At 36.0% G+C, this 20,412-nt stretch overlaps 2 protein-coding genes across 5 annotated transcripts; both read right to left on the bottom strand.

Moving 5' to 3' along the window:
• Nucleotides 1-1,531: 1,531 nt before the first annotated feature.
• On the bottom strand, nucleotides 1,532-4,465 carry LOC133313605 (WAT1-related protein At5g07050-like). 4 transcript variants are annotated; one of them, XM_061514998.1, is made up of 7 exons: nucleotides 4,240-4,465; nucleotides 4,032-4,094; nucleotides 3,835-3,951; nucleotides 3,491-3,725; nucleotides 3,142-3,303; nucleotides 2,885-3,036; nucleotides 1,532-2,691 (listed from the first exon to the last, which is right to left on the bottom strand). In XM_061514998.1, exons 1-7 carry the CDS (start codon nucleotides 4,443-4,445, stop codon nucleotides 2,646-2,648), a joined length of 981 nt encoding a protein of 326 aa, XP_061370982.1. In that variant the 5' UTR covers nucleotides 4,446-4,465; the 3' UTR covers nucleotides 1,532-2,645. The 4 variants fall into 4 exon arrangements, with proteins under 4 accessions (XP_061370982.1, XP_061370980.1, XP_061370981.1 ...); XM_061514996.1 differs by having other exon boundaries at nucleotides 1,532-2,007; XM_061514997.1 differs by having other exon boundaries at nucleotides 1,532-1,999.
• A 7,714-nt stretch (nucleotides 4,466-12,179) lies between these two features.
• On the bottom strand, nucleotides 12,180-19,188 carry LOC133313619 (CASP-like protein 5B3). The gene is made up of 3 exons (XM_061515015.1): nucleotides 18,853-19,188; nucleotides 12,777-12,909; nucleotides 12,180-12,669 (listed from the first exon to the last, which is right to left on the bottom strand). Exons 1-3 carry the CDS (start codon nucleotides 18,981-18,983, stop codon nucleotides 12,475-12,477), a joined length of 459 nt encoding a protein of 152 aa, XP_061370999.1. The 5' UTR covers nucleotides 18,984-19,188; the 3' UTR covers nucleotides 12,180-12,474.
• Between the last annotated feature and the right edge of the window lie 1,224 nt (nucleotides 19,189-20,412).

Genomic DNA, 20,412 nt, shown 5'->3' with positions numbered 1-20,412 from the left:
TTTTTTTTAACCAATAATTTTTTTTTATCACAAAGTAGCATATTTACCAATGTTCCAGTCTCATTCTATAAAAAAATAAATAGGTAAAGTCAATTTTGACTTTGAAGGAAATAATAAAGTAAAGGTGGTTGACAATTTTGACTTTGAGATAAAGATGGTTGATCTTTAAATAGACATGATTAATGGTGTGAAAGAAAATTGGACGAGATCCTCACCTCACCTATAAATACATGTATGTTCTATTAGTTTCATCAATCCATTGTTAGAGACAAAATTAATTTACTGTCATGTGAGTATTTCTCCTATTTCTTTTATAGAGAGATGTATTACTGGGAAGTTGTAATTTCTTTTTTTTTGAATTTTTTTTATTCTTATTTATGATATTTTTCTTTTAAGTTGAGGAATTTTCATATTAAATGTCGTGTTATCTCCTATTTTTAATTCTATTTTAACTGCTTGATTCTGTTTTCATAACTCTGGACCCAACAGTTAGGATAGTTACACATGTCTTAATTAGTTGATGATTAATCAGAGGCTGCTGTGATTAGTTACATATTAATCTCCTTGTAATAACTACGTACTGTGAATTATTTTTATATCTCATATCACACTTTTTCTTCTCTCTATTCTTCTTATTTGCACCTATGATACCTTTCAGCTAGTTCATGTTTTCACCTTAATTTTTTTGTGGAAAATTGAAAATTATGGAAAATGACTAAAGATTTTTAACTTTTAATTTTTATTCTTCAGTACTTTATGAAGAATAAAAAAAAAATTAAAGAAAACTTCAGAAATAATTCTTGGTAATAATACTTTTAATTAGGATAATTAACCAGTACTCAATTGGTTGACTAAATCAATAAGTAGTTATTCATCAGCTAATACTTGGATATTATTGATCATTTGAATGATAAATTGTTCATATATATTAAAAACAATTCCTAAGAATGTCTATTTTAAAATTTTCATAAATTATTTATTTATAATTTTGATAATACATTTTCATATCATTTTCTTCATATTTTAGAATAAAAATAAATTACAGAAGATTGATTCCAAGTAATAGTTACGCTATTGTATTATTTCTACGTGTATTTTCCTAATTGGCGACATGTTGCTAAAAAATGATTAATTGGTGATTGATTGGAGCGGGATGATGAATGGACCATTATTCACTTGTATTTGTATACTCTTTCCTCTGTATCACGGGTGTAAATGAGCTGGAACGAGCTTTTACTTAAATAAGTCAGTGGTGTGTAAAATAATTTAGGTGTGACCTGATTGTTAGTTCAAATTATTGATTTGGTCTGACCTATATTTAAAAAATAAAAATCTTAATTTAAGCTTATTAGTTTGTTTAAGTCTATTAGATATTTAATAATTAAAATAATATTATTTTATTATTCAAAATTATTATAATAATAACTTATTTATTTTATTTAAAATAAATAATATGATATAAGATGATATGTAAATTTATAGTTGCTGCATATAAAAAAAAGCATATGATACATTTTAAATAGACTTTCTTAAAACACTGAAATTATTCTATTTGATTATTTACGATAGTTACACCCCTACTCTATAGTATAATAAATACATGCGTGGACTAGGGTCAATTTATGTTTACCTATATTTCTGTATTGTCTCCATTGTCTTCCAAACCTTTTTTCCCTCTAATTTTGTAAACAAGTTCAGCTGTCAATACATTCAGACCCACCTCTCCTCTTATAAAAGAAGAAATTTATTCAGACGAGGAATCCTCTAAGCATGATGACTACGAATCTTCATATATATATATATATATATATATATATATAGTTGTCTTCCTCCACTTGGATGTGCACTTCCTCCTTTCCAGCTATTGTTTTTGGCTATATTCTGCATTCTGGGTCTTCACCACTGCACTGCGGTTTATCTTTGGTCTTCACATAAACCTCTTGGTCCCCTTCTTTGCCCCACAACACCAAGTACAGACCAATTATGACAATGAATGCACCTATGATGCTGAAGATGATTTTATGAGAAGCAAATTTCAGAATTATAATAATTCTCATTCCAGGAATATATACTTGATGTTAAATTTGCATGATTTACTTAACTTAGGGCCGAGTAAAAGCATTAATACATAATGTCATCTACTATAATTCATGGATAGAGATATATAAATCCTTTTATGTTAAACAAATTATATATGTGCTTATTACTAGCCACTTTATGTTGGCAAAAGGATACTATCACATATTAATAGGTTTGGTATTTTTCCTTTTAAAAGATATGGAATTGTGTCATTTTAACTGAGAGAAAAACACAAGTAATGAAAATTATGAAAGAAAGAGTGAGTGATTTTTTTTAATTTAAAATTTTAAATAAAAAATATTAGTTTGTGTCTTTCTCTCACTTAAAAGGATACAACTCTATATCCTTTAAAATAATAAATATTTTTTCCTATATTAAAAGCTAAAATTCCATGACCCTAAATAAAAAAATTGTCCACTAAACTAGTAATTCCTACTTTCTAGAATTATGTTTGTGATAAGAATCTTGGGATACATCACCCCAAAAGCTAGTTTAGAGGAAAGGAGTCTTCAAGACTGTAAAGAACCTTGGGATACACCACCCCGAAAACTAGCTCAATGTGGAGTTTATAAGTCCTTGGGAACTCCCACCTTTAGAGCTAGCTTTTGAATCCTGCAACTTGCAAAAGAAGGAATGCTAACCGTTTGTGTTTTGGAGACATAAAAAGGACTAGTATTAGTAAGTACAGGGCAGTCTAAAAGAGATGTAGAAAAAAAATTCATGTTAAAACTAGATTAATCAGCAAATAGTTGCTTTGTAATTTTGAAAAGATAAATGATCAGAATTATGAGGCATGGATTATCACCTGCCCAAATATAGTTTCTCACCAAGGACGAAGTATGCTAGAATTGCCACTAATATCGTACAAAGAGGGTTAAACATTGTGACAAAAACTGGCCCTTTTTTCTCAGTGCACCATAGTTGAATGTAGATTAACAAACCAGCAATGACAACTCCCTGCCATTAATGATTGATATCGTTAGAACTCTAGATTTTGTACCTTCTTTTTTTGGTACAAAGATTTTGTACTCTTTTATCAGCTGATTATATATTATACTTAACACCATATAATGTGGACCACAAGTCAACGTTGAGGCCTATAGTCCATGCTGAAGGGTTATTATGTTCTGCTATCACTGTGAAAACAGCTGATTGTGCTGCTCCAATAAAGCACATCCACGTAGTGAGTGACAGTTGGGCAGGGTATCTTTTCAAAGTGGCTGCCTGAATTTCCACAATTATATCAGAATTGTAATAATCTCCATTACCACTGAGGCAAGATAATCAATATATAAGAATCCAAAACAATATTTAAACTATGAAATTTGCATTGAAGCCAGCTCATTCTTTATGCATGATGTATAAAATGATCACAGGAAACTAATAATTAGTTATGAGTGAAGGTGAAAACCTGCATAATGTACCACATAGACCATGTAACACAGCTTGAAACTGTAAGAAGTGAACCTTTTAACCAGCTCTCATTGATAGAAGCACTTTTGCCTTGAATATGGATTAGAGGACGCCCTAAATTTCTCATAATGGGTCCTTTGTATAGTGTCATAGTCATTACACCAGCTAAAGAAATCAAGGTCCCAAGAACTTTTGCTATACCACGAGGATTTCGAAGATCAAGAACCTCAAACCTGCATGCAACTCAACTCAACTCTCTTGAGGATAAATACAAAATAAATAAATATTATTATAGATTGTGTTTAAAAACTACAAACCATGAAGTTCAATAATAAAGCAAACCTGAGTGCCACTGCAATGATGAAGGTAAGGGAAGCTATAGTGTTGATTATGGAAGCAACAAAGGTCGGGGAAGTGCATTTCAGGCTTGCAAAGTACATATTAAGAGTCAAGCTAATCCTGGAATATTTTGAAGTTAGACAAATCAATTTTCCATACTTAGGTATAGTTTAGAAGCATGCATTTTTATTTGTCCTTACCCTAACAGAGAAAGCACAAAAATTTCCATGAAAAGAGCAAATGTCAGCTTTGGCCTAACATTTCTGAAAGAAAAACAAAAAAGTTAACTGTCGGATACATGATGAATGTTCTATGATCACACCGAATTTAATTGTTAGCTTGAAATAAACTGATTGAAGTTGCATTGAATTCTCGAATGCATTTGAAGAGAAATAAATGTATATGTACCTCTCCAGAAAGTAAGCAAAAGGGAACATCACAACTCCAGCCACAACATGCCGATAGGTTACATACACATGAGGACTCATCCCATGATTGAAGGAAGCTTCAGTGATAAAATATACGAGGGTATAGGCCACCTGAGCAAAGATCATGAGCAGGTGTGGCTTGAACTCTCTGTATATAAGCACAAGAGAAAACCTTTTCCGTTCCATAACTTTAGTTATGAGCTTCTTTCCTGCACTTATTCACAAGCTCTCAATAAGTTCAACACATACAAATATATAACATAGAAGTTGATGGGATAGTTGAATGTGATTCTTAATGCATGCATGTTGATGGTATCCTGTTCTTTATTAAATTCCTATAAGATGTATAGAAAATTCCTGACTTGGACTTCAGAATAGTATATATTATGAATTATCATTTTCAAAAAATGCTAGTTGAAGATAACGTAACCAAGACTATAATTAAATCTTTAATAGCTCTCATGTCGCTGCAAATGAGAAAATGTGCAGCAACACTTATTTTCATCGGCATACGGTTTTACATATCCTAATGTGTTTTTTTTTTATTCCAGGATACGGCTCCGTATCCTAACGTTAAAAGTTTGCTGCAACTTTTCTCATCTGCAACGACAGCAGAAACGAGGAACTCATAATTAAATCTCTACTTAACTAATTTTCTTCTTGTGTGTCCTGAATTATAGAATGACACCACACGTGGAGGTGGAAACAAATTGAAGTGCTGAATTTGATCATCTTTTTCCCTTCTCTATAGATAGTTCGTATCCGTGCATTATGCATATATATCCCTTCTACTGGGATATAATTTGGAAAGGCAAAAACGTGAAAAATAAAAAAATAAAAAATTCGTGCATTGCTAAAATGATCCGCAGCTGTGTTGAGATATTGTATTAAATTTAAGATTCAAGCACTTTGATTTGCGTAGTCATGCACTTCATCATTTGTAGAAAAATCCGACACTACTTTTAGTTTTCTTCATGCATCCAAAACAGTTAAACTTTTGAATGACTAGTGAGAAGCACTCACACAATAATAGCCTGTTTTGAATGACTAATGACTAGTGAGAAGCACTCACACAAAAAGTACGTATGCAGATTAACTTGAAAAAGGGTATTCTGATATATATTAGAAATGTAAATAATGTGTACAAGGGATTCTCTATTTATAGAGAATATGTGACATACTTTTAACCTAAAGGCCTTGGCCCAATACAACAAAGGGCTTGGCCCAATACAACAATAAACTAAATAATAATTAAATCAATATTATTTACAACACTCCCCCTCAAGTTGAGGAATAGATATTTATCATTCCCAGCTTGCTAGTAAGTTCTTGAAATCTGTCTGTAGGAAGCCCCTTTGTTAATAGATCAGCTAATTGACGCCCAGTGGGAATGTATGGAGTGGTAATTAACCCGCTATCAAGTTTCTCTTTGATGAAATGGCGGTCGACCTCAATATGTTTAGTCCGATCATGTTGAACTGGATTATGAGCTATACAAATAGCGGACTTATTATCACATAGCAGCTTCATAGGTCCCTCACATTTTATTTTGAGATCATCAAGTACAATTTTCAGCCACAGTAACTCACAAATGCCTTGAGCCATAGCTCGAAATTCAGCTTCTGCACTTGATCTGTCAACCACATCTTGTTTCTTACTTCTCCATGTCACCAAGTTACCGCAAAGAAACATGCAATAACCAGTGGTAGAACGACGGTCAGTCATGGATCCAGCATAATCAGCATCTGTGTAGACTTCTAAAGATAGATTGCCATCACGTCGGAATAACAATCCTTTACCAGGAGTACCTTTAAGATACTGAAGAATTCTCTCTACAGCCTGCATGTGTTTTTCCTTTGGATTGTGCATAAACTAACTGACAACACTAACAGCATAAGCTAGGTCTGGTCTAGTATGGGCCAGATATATCAATTTCCCAACTAGCCGTTGATATTGTCCTTTATCAACTGGAGGACTCTCTTCTTCATAGCCCATCTTGTGATTCTGCTCAATAGGAGTATTAGAGGGTTTACACCCGAGCTTTCCTGCTTCTTTGAGAAGATCAAGAACATATTTCCTTTGGCTGATAAAAATTCCTTTGCTTGAATGAGCTACTTCTATCCCTAGGAAATATCTCAGTTTTCCAAGGTCTTTGACTTCGAACTCAGAGGCAAGCCGTGTCTGCAGAATCTGTCTCTCCACAAAATCATTACCTGTGATAATAATATCATCAACATATACAAGGAGCACAGTAAGCTTCCCGTTTTGGGAGTGCTTGAAGAAAAGAGTGTGATCTCCTTGACTCTGTCTATATCCTAAGGTCATCATAACCTTAGTAAACCTCCCAAACCAAGCACGAGGTGATTGCTTCAATCCATACAAGGCCTTTTTTAATCGACAAACTTTATTTTCCCCCTTCACAGAATCAAAACCATGCGGGATTTCCATGTAGACTTCTTCTTCTAACTCACCATTGAGGAAAGCATTTTTCACATCAAATTGATTTATATCCCAATTGTAATGGGCAGCAAGGGACAACAAGATTCTCACTGTATTCATTTTTGCAACTGGAGCAAAGGTTTCTTCATAATCAATGCCATAGGTTTGAGTGTAACCTTTGGCGACTAATCGAGCCTTGTATATCTCAAGAGTGCCATCAGAATTATATTTTAGGGTATAAACCCATCTGCACCCTACTGCTTTCTTTCCGTTGGGTCTATCAATAACCTCCCATGTTTTATTTTTCTCTAATGCATTCATCTCCTCTTGCATGGCTTGAGCCCAATTCCCATCTCTCAAAGCTTCATGTACTGATTTTGGGATTGAAGTAGAATCTAGTGCTGAAACAAAGCTTTTGTGCTGCACAGAAATATTAGCAGAGGAAACAAAATGGGAGATATGGTATTGAGTACAAGAGGGACAGGAAGAACAAGATTTCTTGGAACAAGATCTTTTTCCTTTTCTTAAAGCAATGGGTAAATCATCAGAAGCAGTAGTAATGGGTAAGTCATCAGAAGTATCATGATCAGAAATATGAGATTCAGGACTTACCAGTGGTTCAGACGATTGAGGTTGCTGTTGAGGCAATGTGGGTTGTTTCCTTCTTTGATATACCAATTCAGGTGTTACAATCTGCCGTATCTCTTGTGTACTTGATGTATCAGTCATCGGAGGATCAGTCACAGACACATTAGGAACAGGAACAAGAGGAAGAGACACTGACACAGGTGAAGGAGTAGACACTGAAGTTTCAAAGAAGGAAGGTGATGAGTCTTCTGGTGAATCATTCTCCCCCTGAAGATGAGGACCTTGGAAAAAGGACTCAGATTCCTGAAATGTAACATCCATAGAAACAAAAAATTTCCGACTTCCAGGGTGATAACACTTGTAGCCCTTCTTATCAGGAGCATATCCAAGGAAGACACATTTAAGAGCCCTAGGATCCAACTTACTGCGATGCTGTTTATGAATATGAACAAAGACAACACATCCAAACACTCGAGGAGGAAGACTTTGCAAAGTTGGAATAGAAGAAAAAAAGGAAGTCATGGAATGAATAGGACTTACATGATCGAGAACCCGAGTGGGTAGACGATTGATCAAGAATGTTGCAGTAAGAATGGCATCTCCCCAATAGCATTTGGGTACATGTGTTTGAAACAATAAGGCACGAGCAACTTCAAGAAGGTGACGATTTTTCCTTTCAGCAACCCCATTTTGTTGAGGGGTGTCTACACATGTAAGTTCATGAATCATACCTTGATTTTGTATAAATTGGGAAAAAGAGTGATTGACATATTCAGTACCATTATCTGTCCTTATTCTTTTGATTTTTTTACAAAATTGAGTCTCAATCATTTTATAAAATTGAAAGAACAGTTTTGGTACCTCAGACTTTTCATGCATTAAGTAAACCCAAGTTACACGAGTGCAATCATCAATAAAAGAAACAAACCATTTATTTCCAGAAGAATGAGGGACCTTAGAAGGACCCCAAACATCAGAATGAATAAGATCAAAAGGTTCAACACTTTTAATAATACTAGAAGGGAAAGACACACGATGATGCTTAGCAAACTCACAAACATCACAATGATAAGACTCAACAGACTTAGACAAAAACAAAGACGGAAATAAAGACTTGAGTAAACTAAATGGAGGATGTCCCAAGCGCTTATGATGAAGCCAAATCAGAGAATCAGCAGTTGACTGGCCATGTGACAGTAAGATGTGATCCTTAACATGAGTTGCAGGAGATTGTGACACCAGATAATACAGCCCACCTTGCTCTTTAGCACCCCCAATCGTCTTCCCTGTGGCGAGATCCTGAAAAACACAGTGAGTAGGAAAGAAGGTTACAGTGCAATTTAAATCTTTTGTAATTTTATGAATAGAAAGAAGATTAGTAGAAAGTTTAGGGACATGAAGAGCATCTTTGAGATGTAAGGAAGGCTGTAATTTTATGTTACCAGAACCCGCAACTGATGTATGGGAGCCATCAGCTACGGCTATCGTATGAGTGCCAATGGTAGGGTTATAAGAGACAAAGGGGTCAGCACAACAAGCCATATGATCAGTGGCACCAGAATCAACAACCCAAGAATGTTTAAAATCAATACATGAAGTAAGAAAAGAAGAAATTTTGGAGCTCATACCAGTCATAGCCAAATCACTAGTACCAGATGGCTTACTCAGAGAATCAAGTATGGTTCGAAGTCGTTCCAACTCATCTGGACGAAATGCAGGTTGGGTCTCATTAGGTGTAGGAGCTATATCAGAAGAAGTAAAATGCGCTTGACCACGCATCCTTGCCATCTTTTCTAAGACAGTTTGTTTTCCATGGAGGCGATAGCATAGATCCTTGATATGACCTGTTCTTTTACAATAAGAACACCAGCGATCATCTTTCTTAGGTCTAGAAGATGCTCCATCAGAATATTTTGGAAAGGAACTCCTGTAAGTAGAACCATCTTTTTTTGTTGAAATCATAGCAGACCCATCAGTGGGTTTAGAAGCAGCACCATCTTTTGATGATAACATGACAGATTTATCAGGGTTCATCATAACACCCCGACGATTCTCCTCTCCCCGAACAGTATTGAAAACAGCATAAAGGGATGGAAAAGTTTCTTTGCCAAGTATCTGAACCCGAATAGGATCATACTCGGAATTCAAACCAGCAAGAAAATCAAAAATACGCTCATTTTCTACCTCATTGGCTAAAGCAGTAGCATCTGCAGTACATTTCATCTTCAAACTCTGAAATTGATCAAGTTCAGTCCATAACTCCTTCAAGGTGCCATAGTACTCAGTCACGGATAAAGAATCTTGTTTTGTAGTGAATATTTTATTGCGCAATTCATAGCGCGCAGCCATATCCTGTTTCAAGGAATAAGTGGAGCGGACAGTTTCCCAAATCTCCATAGCAGAAGACAAGAACATACAATGACGACCCACTTCAGGAGTCATTGAATTCCACAACCAAGTCATGATAAGAGAATCCTCATTATCCCAAACAGCAAAATCGGGATCCGTGGCAGCAGGAGCAGGGCCATCAAGATGAGCAATCTTATTGCGACTCTTGATGGTAGTACGAATGAACTGAGACCATGACAAATAATTTGATCCGTCAAATCGATAACTCTGATGTAGATTTGGAAGATCATTGTGACCAAGAGGGGTCACCATAGATGAGGTAGAATTTTTTTCAGATAAGTTTAGAGTTGAATCACCGTCGGAAGCGGCCATACTGCAAAACAACTCAAGGAATAGTACCAAGAAGCCAAAAAATCACGAAAAATTACCAAACAAGGTCCGATCAAAGAGGTGAGCACAGATCCAGAACGAGCTTGGAGAGTCGGTCAAGACTGCACCGGTCCGCAGCCAAAAGCAACCGTCACGCGCTGTCACGCGCCGGTGAAGCTGGCGGCGCGTGAGATTCACGCGCAGGGAAAGAAGCGGCGCGTGGAGGCACGTCTGACGTCCGATCGGGCTGGGCTTTTCAGGCGAAGGTCGTCCAAGGATTGCGAACCTATCTGGGGCTGATCGGAGTTGAATGGCCGCCAAAAAGAAGGTCAATCGCGATGAACAGTGTTCTTGGTTAGTGAAAAACGCTTCTGTTTGGAGGTGACGTTGAACGGTTCAGTTTGGGGTCTTGTTATTGAGGAAGATGGGAGAAAAACAAAGAGAAGCAGTGATCTCTCGGTCCAAGAGGTCCCCGGAAAATTTTTCCGGTGGCGGCTGATGGCAGCGAGGGTTTCGTAGGCGCGGAAGCAGAGCCCTCAAGATCGAGAGCTCTGATACCAACTTGAAAAAGGGTATTCTGATATATATTAGAAATGTAAATAATGTGTACAAGGGATTCTCTATTTATAGAGAATATGTGACATACTTTTAACCTAAAGGCCTTGGCCCAATACAACAAAGGGCTTGGCCCAATACAACAATAAACTAAATAATAATTAAATCAATATTATTTACAACAGATTACAATAATAATCTTTATATTAATCGACTCGTATATATACAAATCTAAACAGTTATACTTTCATCTTTTTAATGGAGAACACTTCCTTGAATTGTTTAATTGAATTCATTGATTTGGAAACTTTGGTCCTTGACTAATTTCGAAAAGACATCGTGATAATCCTTGAACTAAAAAGATTAGTTCAACTTTCCTTGATTCATTGCCATTGTGTGTTCCACAATTTATTTTTACTATAAAGTCATGTTTCTTGTCACTCTTTTGCAGTATACATATCTGTTTACACACAGTGCAATAGTTTACCATTACCAACCACTTAGGCCATATCAATAGCCAGGCAACTTTTGCTGCATCCAATGTTCCACCTGTCATCTCATTCAATGGATGGTTTAAAATTTTATCAGTTATTTTGATGACGTTGATGTGATGCTGCCTTCCACTTAACACCATAGTGGTTCATTAATATTTCCACTAAAGAATCAATAATGTAATCCTGATTTTGTGGTGTTCCTTTAAGCAAGCTAAATCATCAAGAGGTCACTTAGTGCTTCATGTTTCTAGAACGTAACCACAAGTTCAGGTAAATTGAGGATCAAAATGCTAAACCACTGATTTTCATTTTTCAATTCAAAACAGTTAGTTTTGGAAAGTTGCAATCCATATGCCCTATTCTGTACACATGATGACGTTGATGACCTGTATGGCTGCATGCTTCAACTTCTCTCAAGTGGTAAACCAATGGCAACTAGCCAGAGAAAAGTATTAATTTTATAAGCTGCACCGGGTACAATATTATTATGAAAAGTTTTAATCTATGTAATTATATTTATTCCTTTTCTAACTTTACAGCTGAAACAACTAGGTTGTGCAATGATGGTAGGGAACACGGGGTTCATTCCAGGCATGGAGTTTCTCATGGATAAAATAATTCATTTTTGAGTGAACGAATAATCAAAAGGTCCTAATACGTAAAATCAGCTAAATATTACATTCTTCAAGACAATTCCTCAGTACTTATTCGATTCGTAAGTAGGTTTCCAATAACCACTCACTAGCTTCCTAAATCACTGTTCTGAAAGTACATCAAGAATACAACTTTTGGTTAGTGTCCTATATTTCACTAACTTTAGGTGAGTCGTTCTATATTTTATCAAAGGTCACAACTTTTGATTAGCGTTTTACACCTCACCAAATCTCAAGTTCTTTAAGCAAATAAAAGATTCGCGCAATAGCATCACTATCAATCCTTTACACGGTTCCTTCTCTAGCCATAATATTTAGTTAATAGTCACATAATACAGGATCAGGCACAAAGTACAACATTCGTAGCTCTAAGAAAATGATTTATCGACAGAAATGATGATGGACACAATCAAAAGCCCTTTTAAAGTATCTAACAGATACTTGTAAGCTAAGCTAAGAGAAAACCATCCAACAAATACATGTATTAGCATCATCCCAATTTCCTGTAAACATAAGAGTTTTGACCTTCTAGTCTCAGGATCAGGAAATCAAATAGCACTATTGGTAGATTGATTTCATTGCAAGGCAAAATCACATATACATTTTTCACTTTCTCTTTACAATCTGCTGCTATCCCAATTCCGGTTGAAATGAAGGAATCGATTTTAATGAGTGTAAATCTCTACTCTATTTTCTTTCATATTGACACTTTCAATAAGATGAACTTCTGTGGGATGAGAGAATTCTGGCGGAATATAGAGTCTGCTGCTACCCTGCAGCTAATAGCCAAAGCATAATTAGGGATGATATTGCAATCGGTATCCAGCTCAAGAAGGCTAATGCAACAGAAATCTGATATTTTTGGCATTCCTCTCCAAAATGGCAGTGTCCCAGATCATTAAAGTACAAAACTGTGATGCCACCTGAAGATGACGCTGCAGCTAGAGAGAGTGTTGATGTTACCTGTGGACAGTGTCAAGAAGACTTGTAAACGAAAAATCATATTTTCAGAACTTTTACTGTATGTAACAAACCAATTAGTAAGCGTAAAGGTTTTGGCAGAGGCTAACCCAATCTCCAACTAAGAAGAGGCTAACCAGTACAGGGTTGTGGAGGACCTTTTTTCGCACCAAGGCATATGCATCCAATAAAGCAAGCACGAAACTCCAAATGACTTGTAAACCCATTGAAGCTATCAAGTAACTACAACACGAATGAAGCAGCCGACATTGAGTTTATTACATATCCAATATACAAGCATGATATTGATGAACAACGCGAGAAAACTTCTTGACCATCATGTTCATTATAAAACAGTTCATGAAATACATGCTTTCATCACTATAAGGGGAAAAACAAGAATGTAGACATTTGAAAAAACAGAAGGGATAGTCTGCAGTTGTATCACACGCTATCGAGGTTTTACCAAAGACCTCCCTCTTTGGTCAAAATACTCAACACCCTTCTCCATATCACATCCAAGCCCTGTTCCAAAGTCAGCTGAGCTGAGTTTTTTTTTTTTTTTTTCCAGAATTTCACTGTCAGATTAGTCACCATTTGCATGGAGAGCCAAAGAACATATAGCCATTTTCTGTTTCATTTCCTCAATTCTTAGCATCCAAGCATACACTGATTAAGAAAAGGAGCTTAAAATTTACTGTCAACATGATAAATTTGATCTTTTTAAGTAGTAATTATGATCAAAACGTATTATTCATAGGCTTTTAGGGACAGGATAAGAGAGAAACAGATAGGGAACATCATGTGAACACATCCACCAATGAATTTGATTGAATTGAGATACAGCACACATCATGAGTAATCTGTTGCAAAAATTCGATCACATCATAATCTTCAAGTACACCTTGTGCATAAAAATCAGTAGGAAAATGTATTCATAATTGAATGGTGTAGTAGCCAGTAGGTTCATTCATGTGCTAACAGTTTGAAAACCAACAAGCAACCAGAATTTAGCAAACTGCTCGTATGGGTGGTTGGGATGTAGTTATCTACCCAAAGTGAGTAACACAAAAGTAAGAGAATTTGGGAAGTATTTTGCAGGCCACACATTGAGAGCACCTTATCTAGCCACTTAATTTGACAGAAAAAGGTCCTAAGAAACACTATAAAATCTTCTTAGTGTGGTTGAATAATATTAGTTTCATGTCCATTGCCAAACATCAAGATTGTTTTTTTGTATAAAATGTGCGCCAGTAAATAGTCAACAATGCCGTGTGAAAGTAACTAAAGTAAAGATTAAGGAGGAACAGACACATGATTTCCACTTCTTATTTACAACTGATTTAAGAATGAATGATGTACCCCAGCAAATAGTGTTTAGTGGAATATTTTCAAGAACTTTAAGTCTCATGAGAACGCAGATAGGACCTAACTCGGGGAAGATGCTATTTCATACCCATCACCCTCATAACTAATAATATCCTATGATTCTTTCTTTCTGTTATTAGGTTCAGAAGTTGATTTGGCACAACTCATTAGTGAATTTTCATACAACATACATTTGATTCAGTCACATCAAAACTATAATTCACATCTTTTGTATCAAAATATAAGTTTCATGGATATCAGAGTTCACAAATCCCAACAACAATGACAAATTCCCATTACAAATTCCAGTCACGACTGTTACAGACAATAAGCTAAAATTGCTTGAGAAGGCTAAATTGACTTATATGTATACATACAGATATGAAACTGAATCAATAATAAACAGTTGGATAACATATTACTAAAGTGTGTTGTAAATAATATTGATTATTTAGTTTTTATTTAGTCATTTATTGTTGTATTGGGCCAAGCCCTTTGTTGTATTGGGCCAAAAAAGTAGGTCAAATATTCTCTATAAATAGAGAACCCTTTGTACACATTATTTACAATTCTATAATATATTAGAATACCCTTTTTCAAGTTGGTATCAGAGCTCTCGATCTGAGGGCTTTGCTTCCGCACATATTATCTTCTTTTTTAACAAAACCCTAATTTCTTTGCCTCTTGCCGCCACCGGAAAAATTTTTCGGGGACCTTTTGGACCAAGGGGACCATTGTTGACCTTATTTTTCCTCCGATCTATCATTCTACGCATTGTTCCTCCGCCACAAACGACCGAAACACCTCCGACCGCCTCCAATCAGATCTGTCTTCACTGTTTGGACCACTTTCCGGCGACTTTTCAACCGCGACCACCCACAGACAGGTGCGCGCTCACTGGACGACCACACCAGAAAAATCTCAACCGGCGAAGCCCATCCACGCGCTCTCACGCGCCGCCCCTTTCCCGGCGAGTGAATCCCACGCGCAGCTCCTTTCTCCGGCGCGTGGAGGCGCGTACGGCCGTGTTTTTGGACCGGACCACCACCATTCTTCTCGTCTTCTTGTCTTCTGTCTGGATCTGTAATTATTTTTCTTATCAGAGGTCATTTGATATTTTGTTTGGTTGATTTTATCGCTGGTTGTTAACTTTTTTTGTTAAAGAATGGCCGAGCATGATAGTTCTTCGATCTTATCTGGTAAGAGCACAGGTTCTATATCTCTTCTTGCTTCTTGCACTGATTTTAAAACCTCATGGATTTTGGATTCTGGTGCAACTGATCATATGGCTTGTCGTACTGAGTTGTTTTGTTCTTATCATCCTACTGTTGGTAGTCATACTATATCCGTAGCTGATGGATCCCATAAATCAGTTATTGGTTCTGGTAACATTCAAATTCAACCTTCCTTGTTTCTTAAAAATGTTCTTTATGTTCCTCAGCTTTCTACTAATCTTATCTCCACTCAAAAACTTACAACTGATTTGAATTGTTCTATCACATTTTTTCCTTCTCATTGTCTTATTCAGGATCTTACCACGAAGAAGACAATTGGAGTTGCTAATGAACAGGATGGGTTGTATCATCTCCTTCCAGACCATGCTAGCAAAAATCAGTTATTAATGACACGTCATCCTTCTACTACAGAGTCTATGATTTGGCTCCATCACAAGCGTCTGGGGCATCCACCATTTAGTCTTTTGAAGTCTATGTTCCCTTCTCTGTTTCTCAATAAGTCAGTTGAGACCTTTCATTGTGATGTTTGTGAATTTGCAAAACACCATCGAGTGTCATTTCCTTCTAGCACTATTAAAAGCAGGGAACCTTTTTCTCTTATCCATTCTGATGTTTGGGGCCCTTCTAAAGTGCACAGTGTTTCAGGTGCAAGGTGGTTTGTTTCTATTATTGACGATTGTACTCGGATAACATGGATATACTTGATGAAAGACAAGTCTGAAGTACCAGAGATATTTATTCGGTTTCATCACATGGTTGAGACTCAGTTTGGTAAGGGTATTAAAAGACTCAGATCTGATAATGGTACTGAGTACGTCAATCGACGCCTGTCACAATTCATTTCAGACAGAGGTATGATTCATGAGCTCACATGTGTTGATACCCCTCAACAAAATGGGGTTGCTGAAAGGAAAAATCGTCATCTTCTTGAAGTTGCTAGAGCACTACTTTTTCAGACATCTGTTCCTAGTTCTTATTGGGGAGAAGCAGTATTAGCTGCAACTTTTTTGATCAACCGTTTACCTTCACGGGTCCTTAACAATATCAGTCCTATTCATTCCATGACTTCCTTCTTTCCTTCTGTTCCCATATTGCAGAGCCTTCCACCAAGAGTGTTTGGATGTGTTGCCTTTGTCCATGTTCATAAACAACATCGGAGTAAGTTGGATCCTAGGGCTCTTAAGTGTGTCTTCCTTGGTTATAACCCTTATAAAAAAGGGTACAAGTGTTATCATCCACCAAGTCGGAAATTTTTTGTTTCTATGGATGTCACCTTTCAAGAATCTGAATCTTATTTCCTGGGCCCTCATCGTCAGGGGGAGAATAGTTCTTCAGAAGACTCGTCCCCTTCCTTCTTTGAGTCTGGATCAATCTTCTCTCTTCCTAGTGTGTCTGCTCCTGGTGTGTCAGAACCTTCAAATACACCTGAGATACAACCCATACTGTCTCACCAGCAACCCCAATCGTCTGAACCACTGGTAAGTCCTGAATCTCCTATTTCTTCTGAGTCTCCTGAATCTCCTGTTTCTGATTCTAATATAATTTCCTCTCATGATTTGTCTATTTCTTCTGATATCTCTAATGACTTACTCATTGCTTCTACTTCTGATGACTTACCTATTGCTCTTAGAAAAGGAAAAAGATCTTGTCACAAGAAAACTTGTTCCTCATGTCCCTCTTGTACTCAATACCCTATCTCCCACTTTGTTTCCTCTGCTAATCTTTCTGTGCAGCACAAAAGCTTTGTTTCAGTACTAGATTCTACTACAATCCCAAAATCAGTACATGAAGCCTTGAAAGATAGGAATTGGGCTCAAGCCATGCAAGAGGAGATGAATGCTTTGGAGAAAAATAAAACATGGGAGGTTATTGATAGACCCAACGGAAAGAAAGCAGTAGGGTGCAGATGGGTTTATGCCCTGAAATATAATTCTGATGGCACTCTTGAGAGATATAAGGCTCGATTAGTGGCCAAAGGTTACACTCAAACCTATGGCATTGATTATGAAGAAACCTTTGCTCCAGTTGCAAAGATGAATACAGTGAGAATCTTGTTATCCCTTGCTGCCCATTACAATTGGGATATAAATCAATTTGATGTGAAAAATGTTTTCCTCAATGGTGAGTTAGAAGAAGAAGTCTACATGGAAATCCCGCCTGGTTTTGATTCTGTGAAGGGGGAAAATAAAGTTTGTAGATTAAAAAAGGCCTTGTATGGATTGAAGCAGTCACCTCGTGCTTGGTTTGGAAGATTTACTAAGGTTATGATGACCTCAGGATACAGACAGAGCCAAGGAGATCACACTCTTTTCTTCAAGCACTCCCAAAACGGGAAGCTTACTGTGCTCCTTGTATATGTTGATGATATTATTATCACAGGTGATGATTTTGTGGAGAGACAGATTCTGCAAACACGGCTTGCCTCTGAGTTTGAAATCAAAGACCTTGGGAAACTGAGATATTTCCTAGGGATAGAAGTAGCTCATTCAAGCAAAGGAATTTTTATCAGTCAGAGAAAATATGTTCTTGATCTTCTCAAAGAAGCAGGAAAGCTCGGGTGTAAACCCTCTAATACTCCTATTGAGCAGAATCACAAGATGGGTTATGAAGAAGAGAGTCCTCCAGTTGATAAAGGACAATATCAACGGCTAGTTGGGAAATTGATATATCTGGCCCATACTAGACCAGACCTAGCTTATGCTGTTAGTGTTGTCAGTCAGTTTATGCACGATCCAAAGGAAAAACACATGCAGGCAGTAGAGAGAATTCTTCAGTATCTTAAAGGTACTCCTGGTAAAGGATTGTTATTCCGACGTGATGGCAATCTATCTTTAGAAGTCTACACAGATGCTGATTATGCTGGATCCGTGACTGACCGTCGTTCTACCACTGGTTATTGCATGTTTCTTTGCGGTAACTTGGTGACATGGAGAAGTAAGAAACAAGATGTGGTTGCCAGATCAAGTGCAGAAGCTGAATTTCGAGCTATGGCTCAAGGCATTTGTGAGTTACTGTGGCTGAAAATTGTACTTGATTATCTCAAAATAAAATGTGAGGGACCTATGAAGCTGCTATGTGATAATAAGTCCACTATTTGTATAGCTCATAATCCAGTTCAACATGATCGGACTAAACATATTGAGGTCGACCGTCATTTCATCAAAGAGAAACTTGATAGCAGGTTGATTACCACTCCATACATTCTCACTGGGCGTCAATTAGCTGATCTATTAACAAAGGGGCTTCCTTCAGACAGATTTCAAGAACTTACTAGCAAGCTGGAAATGATAAATATCTATTCCTCAGCTTGAGGGGGAGTGTTGTAAATAATATTGATTATTTAGTTTTTATTTAGTCATTTATTGTTGTATTGGGCCAAGCCCTTTGTTGTATTGGGCCAAAAAAGTAGGTCAAATATTCTCTATAAATAGAGAACCCTTTGTACACATTATTTACAATTCTATAATATATTAGAATACCCTTTTTCAAGTAAGTGTTATGAGAATATGACAGTCATGCAACAAAATCCACCAAAAGAGATAAATGCATGAAAAATTTCAGAAAATAAAAATCTTTTAATTACCAAAAGGCCGTAAAATTAAAGAAACTGGGTGTGGTAGCCATGGAAGCAATTGACCCAGCAGCAAAAATGAACTGTGACATCCTTAGAGTCAAACCAAGAGCAGTGCCTGGTGTCCCAGGAAAATCCTTCATCTTTCTCTCCAAATCAAGGAAATACTCAGATTATTGACGGCTAAAGATGAACACCAATCTTCAGATTTGAGGTCAAAAAAGCAGAAAAAAAATCAGCAAAGAACCCAAAGGCAAGACCTTTAGCATCCACTTCCAACTCCAAAACGCCGCAGAAAGAGGAAAACAAGGCCAAGAGATGGAGACCCAGAAAGGAAAAGGAGACAAATTGGAATCTGGGGTGAGCACAAAACCAACCAAAGAGAATGATGATAAGGTAAAGTGTCAAGGGAAAAGCAAGACAAAGAAAAGAGGAAATGAAGACATGTTAAGGTTGGCAAATAGCAACAGTCAAAAGTGTGACTAAACAGTTACAGAACAACCTTGTTTGCTTGTAATTGCATGCTCCCTTCTTCTTAGTTCTCTCTTCTGACACAATGAAAGTGATTGCTCACCCACGCGTCCCTAATAGCGTGCAGTTTATTCCATCAAAGTGTGTGTACCCACTACAGTACACTGCATTACCATGTCGCCATTACATTTTTTTATAAATTGTTGAAGGAAAATTGAACTATTGTCGGGGGTTATTTACGGAATTATTCCTTTTTTTTTAATATTTCGTATTCTATTAACCTTTGATGTTTATTTCTTGAAATGATTTTTTTTCTTCTTGGCATTGAGAAGTCAGTGTGTCATGAACAGATATTTCAATGCTTTTTTGTTTTAATACATATGTATAACATTGAGATGTTGATTTGCATTACACCGTTCTCGTAATGTATTAGAAAAAACATGACTGATTTCTCAATGTCAATCAAGAAAAGAACATTTCAAAAACTAAAAAAAAATTGACAACATGAGAAATATTGAAAAAAAAAAATTGTTTTAATATACATATTTCATTTATAATATGGTAAAATTATAACATATATAAAATACCTTTAATGTAAAAGAGAAAATTAATAATTATAATAATTAATTTTGATTACAAAATGGAAAAATGTGATATTTCTCCAAAAATATAACGATTTGATCTGATTGAATCCCTTCAACTTTAAATTTTGCACGAACTCCACATAAAAATTACACAAAAATAATATAGAGATTTAAATTCATAACAAATTATAAAAAATTAATATTGTCAACTTCAATCCTTTGTATTTGGACATGTACATTTTTTATTCTTAATTCTGATTAACAATTTTTTATATTATCCTTAAATTTTTTTAAATTTGAGGTAATTATCATATACCGCTGGTTGATTTCTGCTTTAAACCCGCCAAACAAAAAATGGGCTCAAAAGAATTTAAGATATATATAATTTTTAAAATATAATAATGCATTTTTTAATTTATTTAATTATCTGTTTGTCAAATTTATTTTAATCTCAACATAATTGTTTTATTAATTATACTTTTTTTATTTTGAAAAATATAAATTTTATATGACAAAG

The sequence above is a fragment of the Gastrolobium bilobum genome, unplaced genomic scaffold (genome assembly GCF_033153095.1).
Source record: "Gastrolobium bilobum isolate Gb01-03AN ecotype WA unplaced genomic scaffold, APGP_CSIRO_Gbil_v1 utg33260, whole genome shotgun sequence".
In the NCBI taxonomy this organism is placed as follows: domain Eukaryota; kingdom Viridiplantae; phylum Streptophyta; class Magnoliopsida; order Fabales; family Fabaceae; genus Gastrolobium; species Gastrolobium bilobum.
Note: the sequence above shows the minus strand (reverse complement) of the source record. Positions and strands in the feature narration are given on the sequence as shown.

Excerpts from the sequence above, each read along its gene's own strand:
- LOC133313605 (XM_061514996.1), bottom strand. The coding sequence starts at position 4,445 with ATGGAACGGAAAAGGTTTTCTCTTGTGCTTATATACAGAGAGTTCAAG. Across the intron at positions 3,037-3,141 it reads TGTGGTCCACATTATATGGT|GGAGTTGTCATTGCTGGTTT; the intron begins GTTAAGTATAAT and ends CATTAATGGCAG. Across the intron at positions 2,008-2,884 it reads GAGAAACTATATTTGGGCAG|CATCATAGGTGCATTCATTG; the intron begins GTGATAATCCAT and ends AATCATCTTCAG.
- LOC133313619 (XM_061515015.1), bottom strand. The coding sequence starts at position 18,983 with ATGAAGGATTTTCCTGGGACACCAGGCACTGCTCTTGGTTTGACTCTA. Across the intron at positions 12,910-18,852 it reads TTTAATTTTACGGCCTTTTG|TTACTTGATAGCTTCAATGG; the intron begins GTAATTAAAAGA and ends TTCGTGTTGTAG. Across the intron at positions 12,670-12,776 it reads TCTTCTTAGTTGGAGATTGG|GTAACATCAACACTCTCTCT; the intron begins GTTAGCCTCTGC and ends CACTGTCCACAG.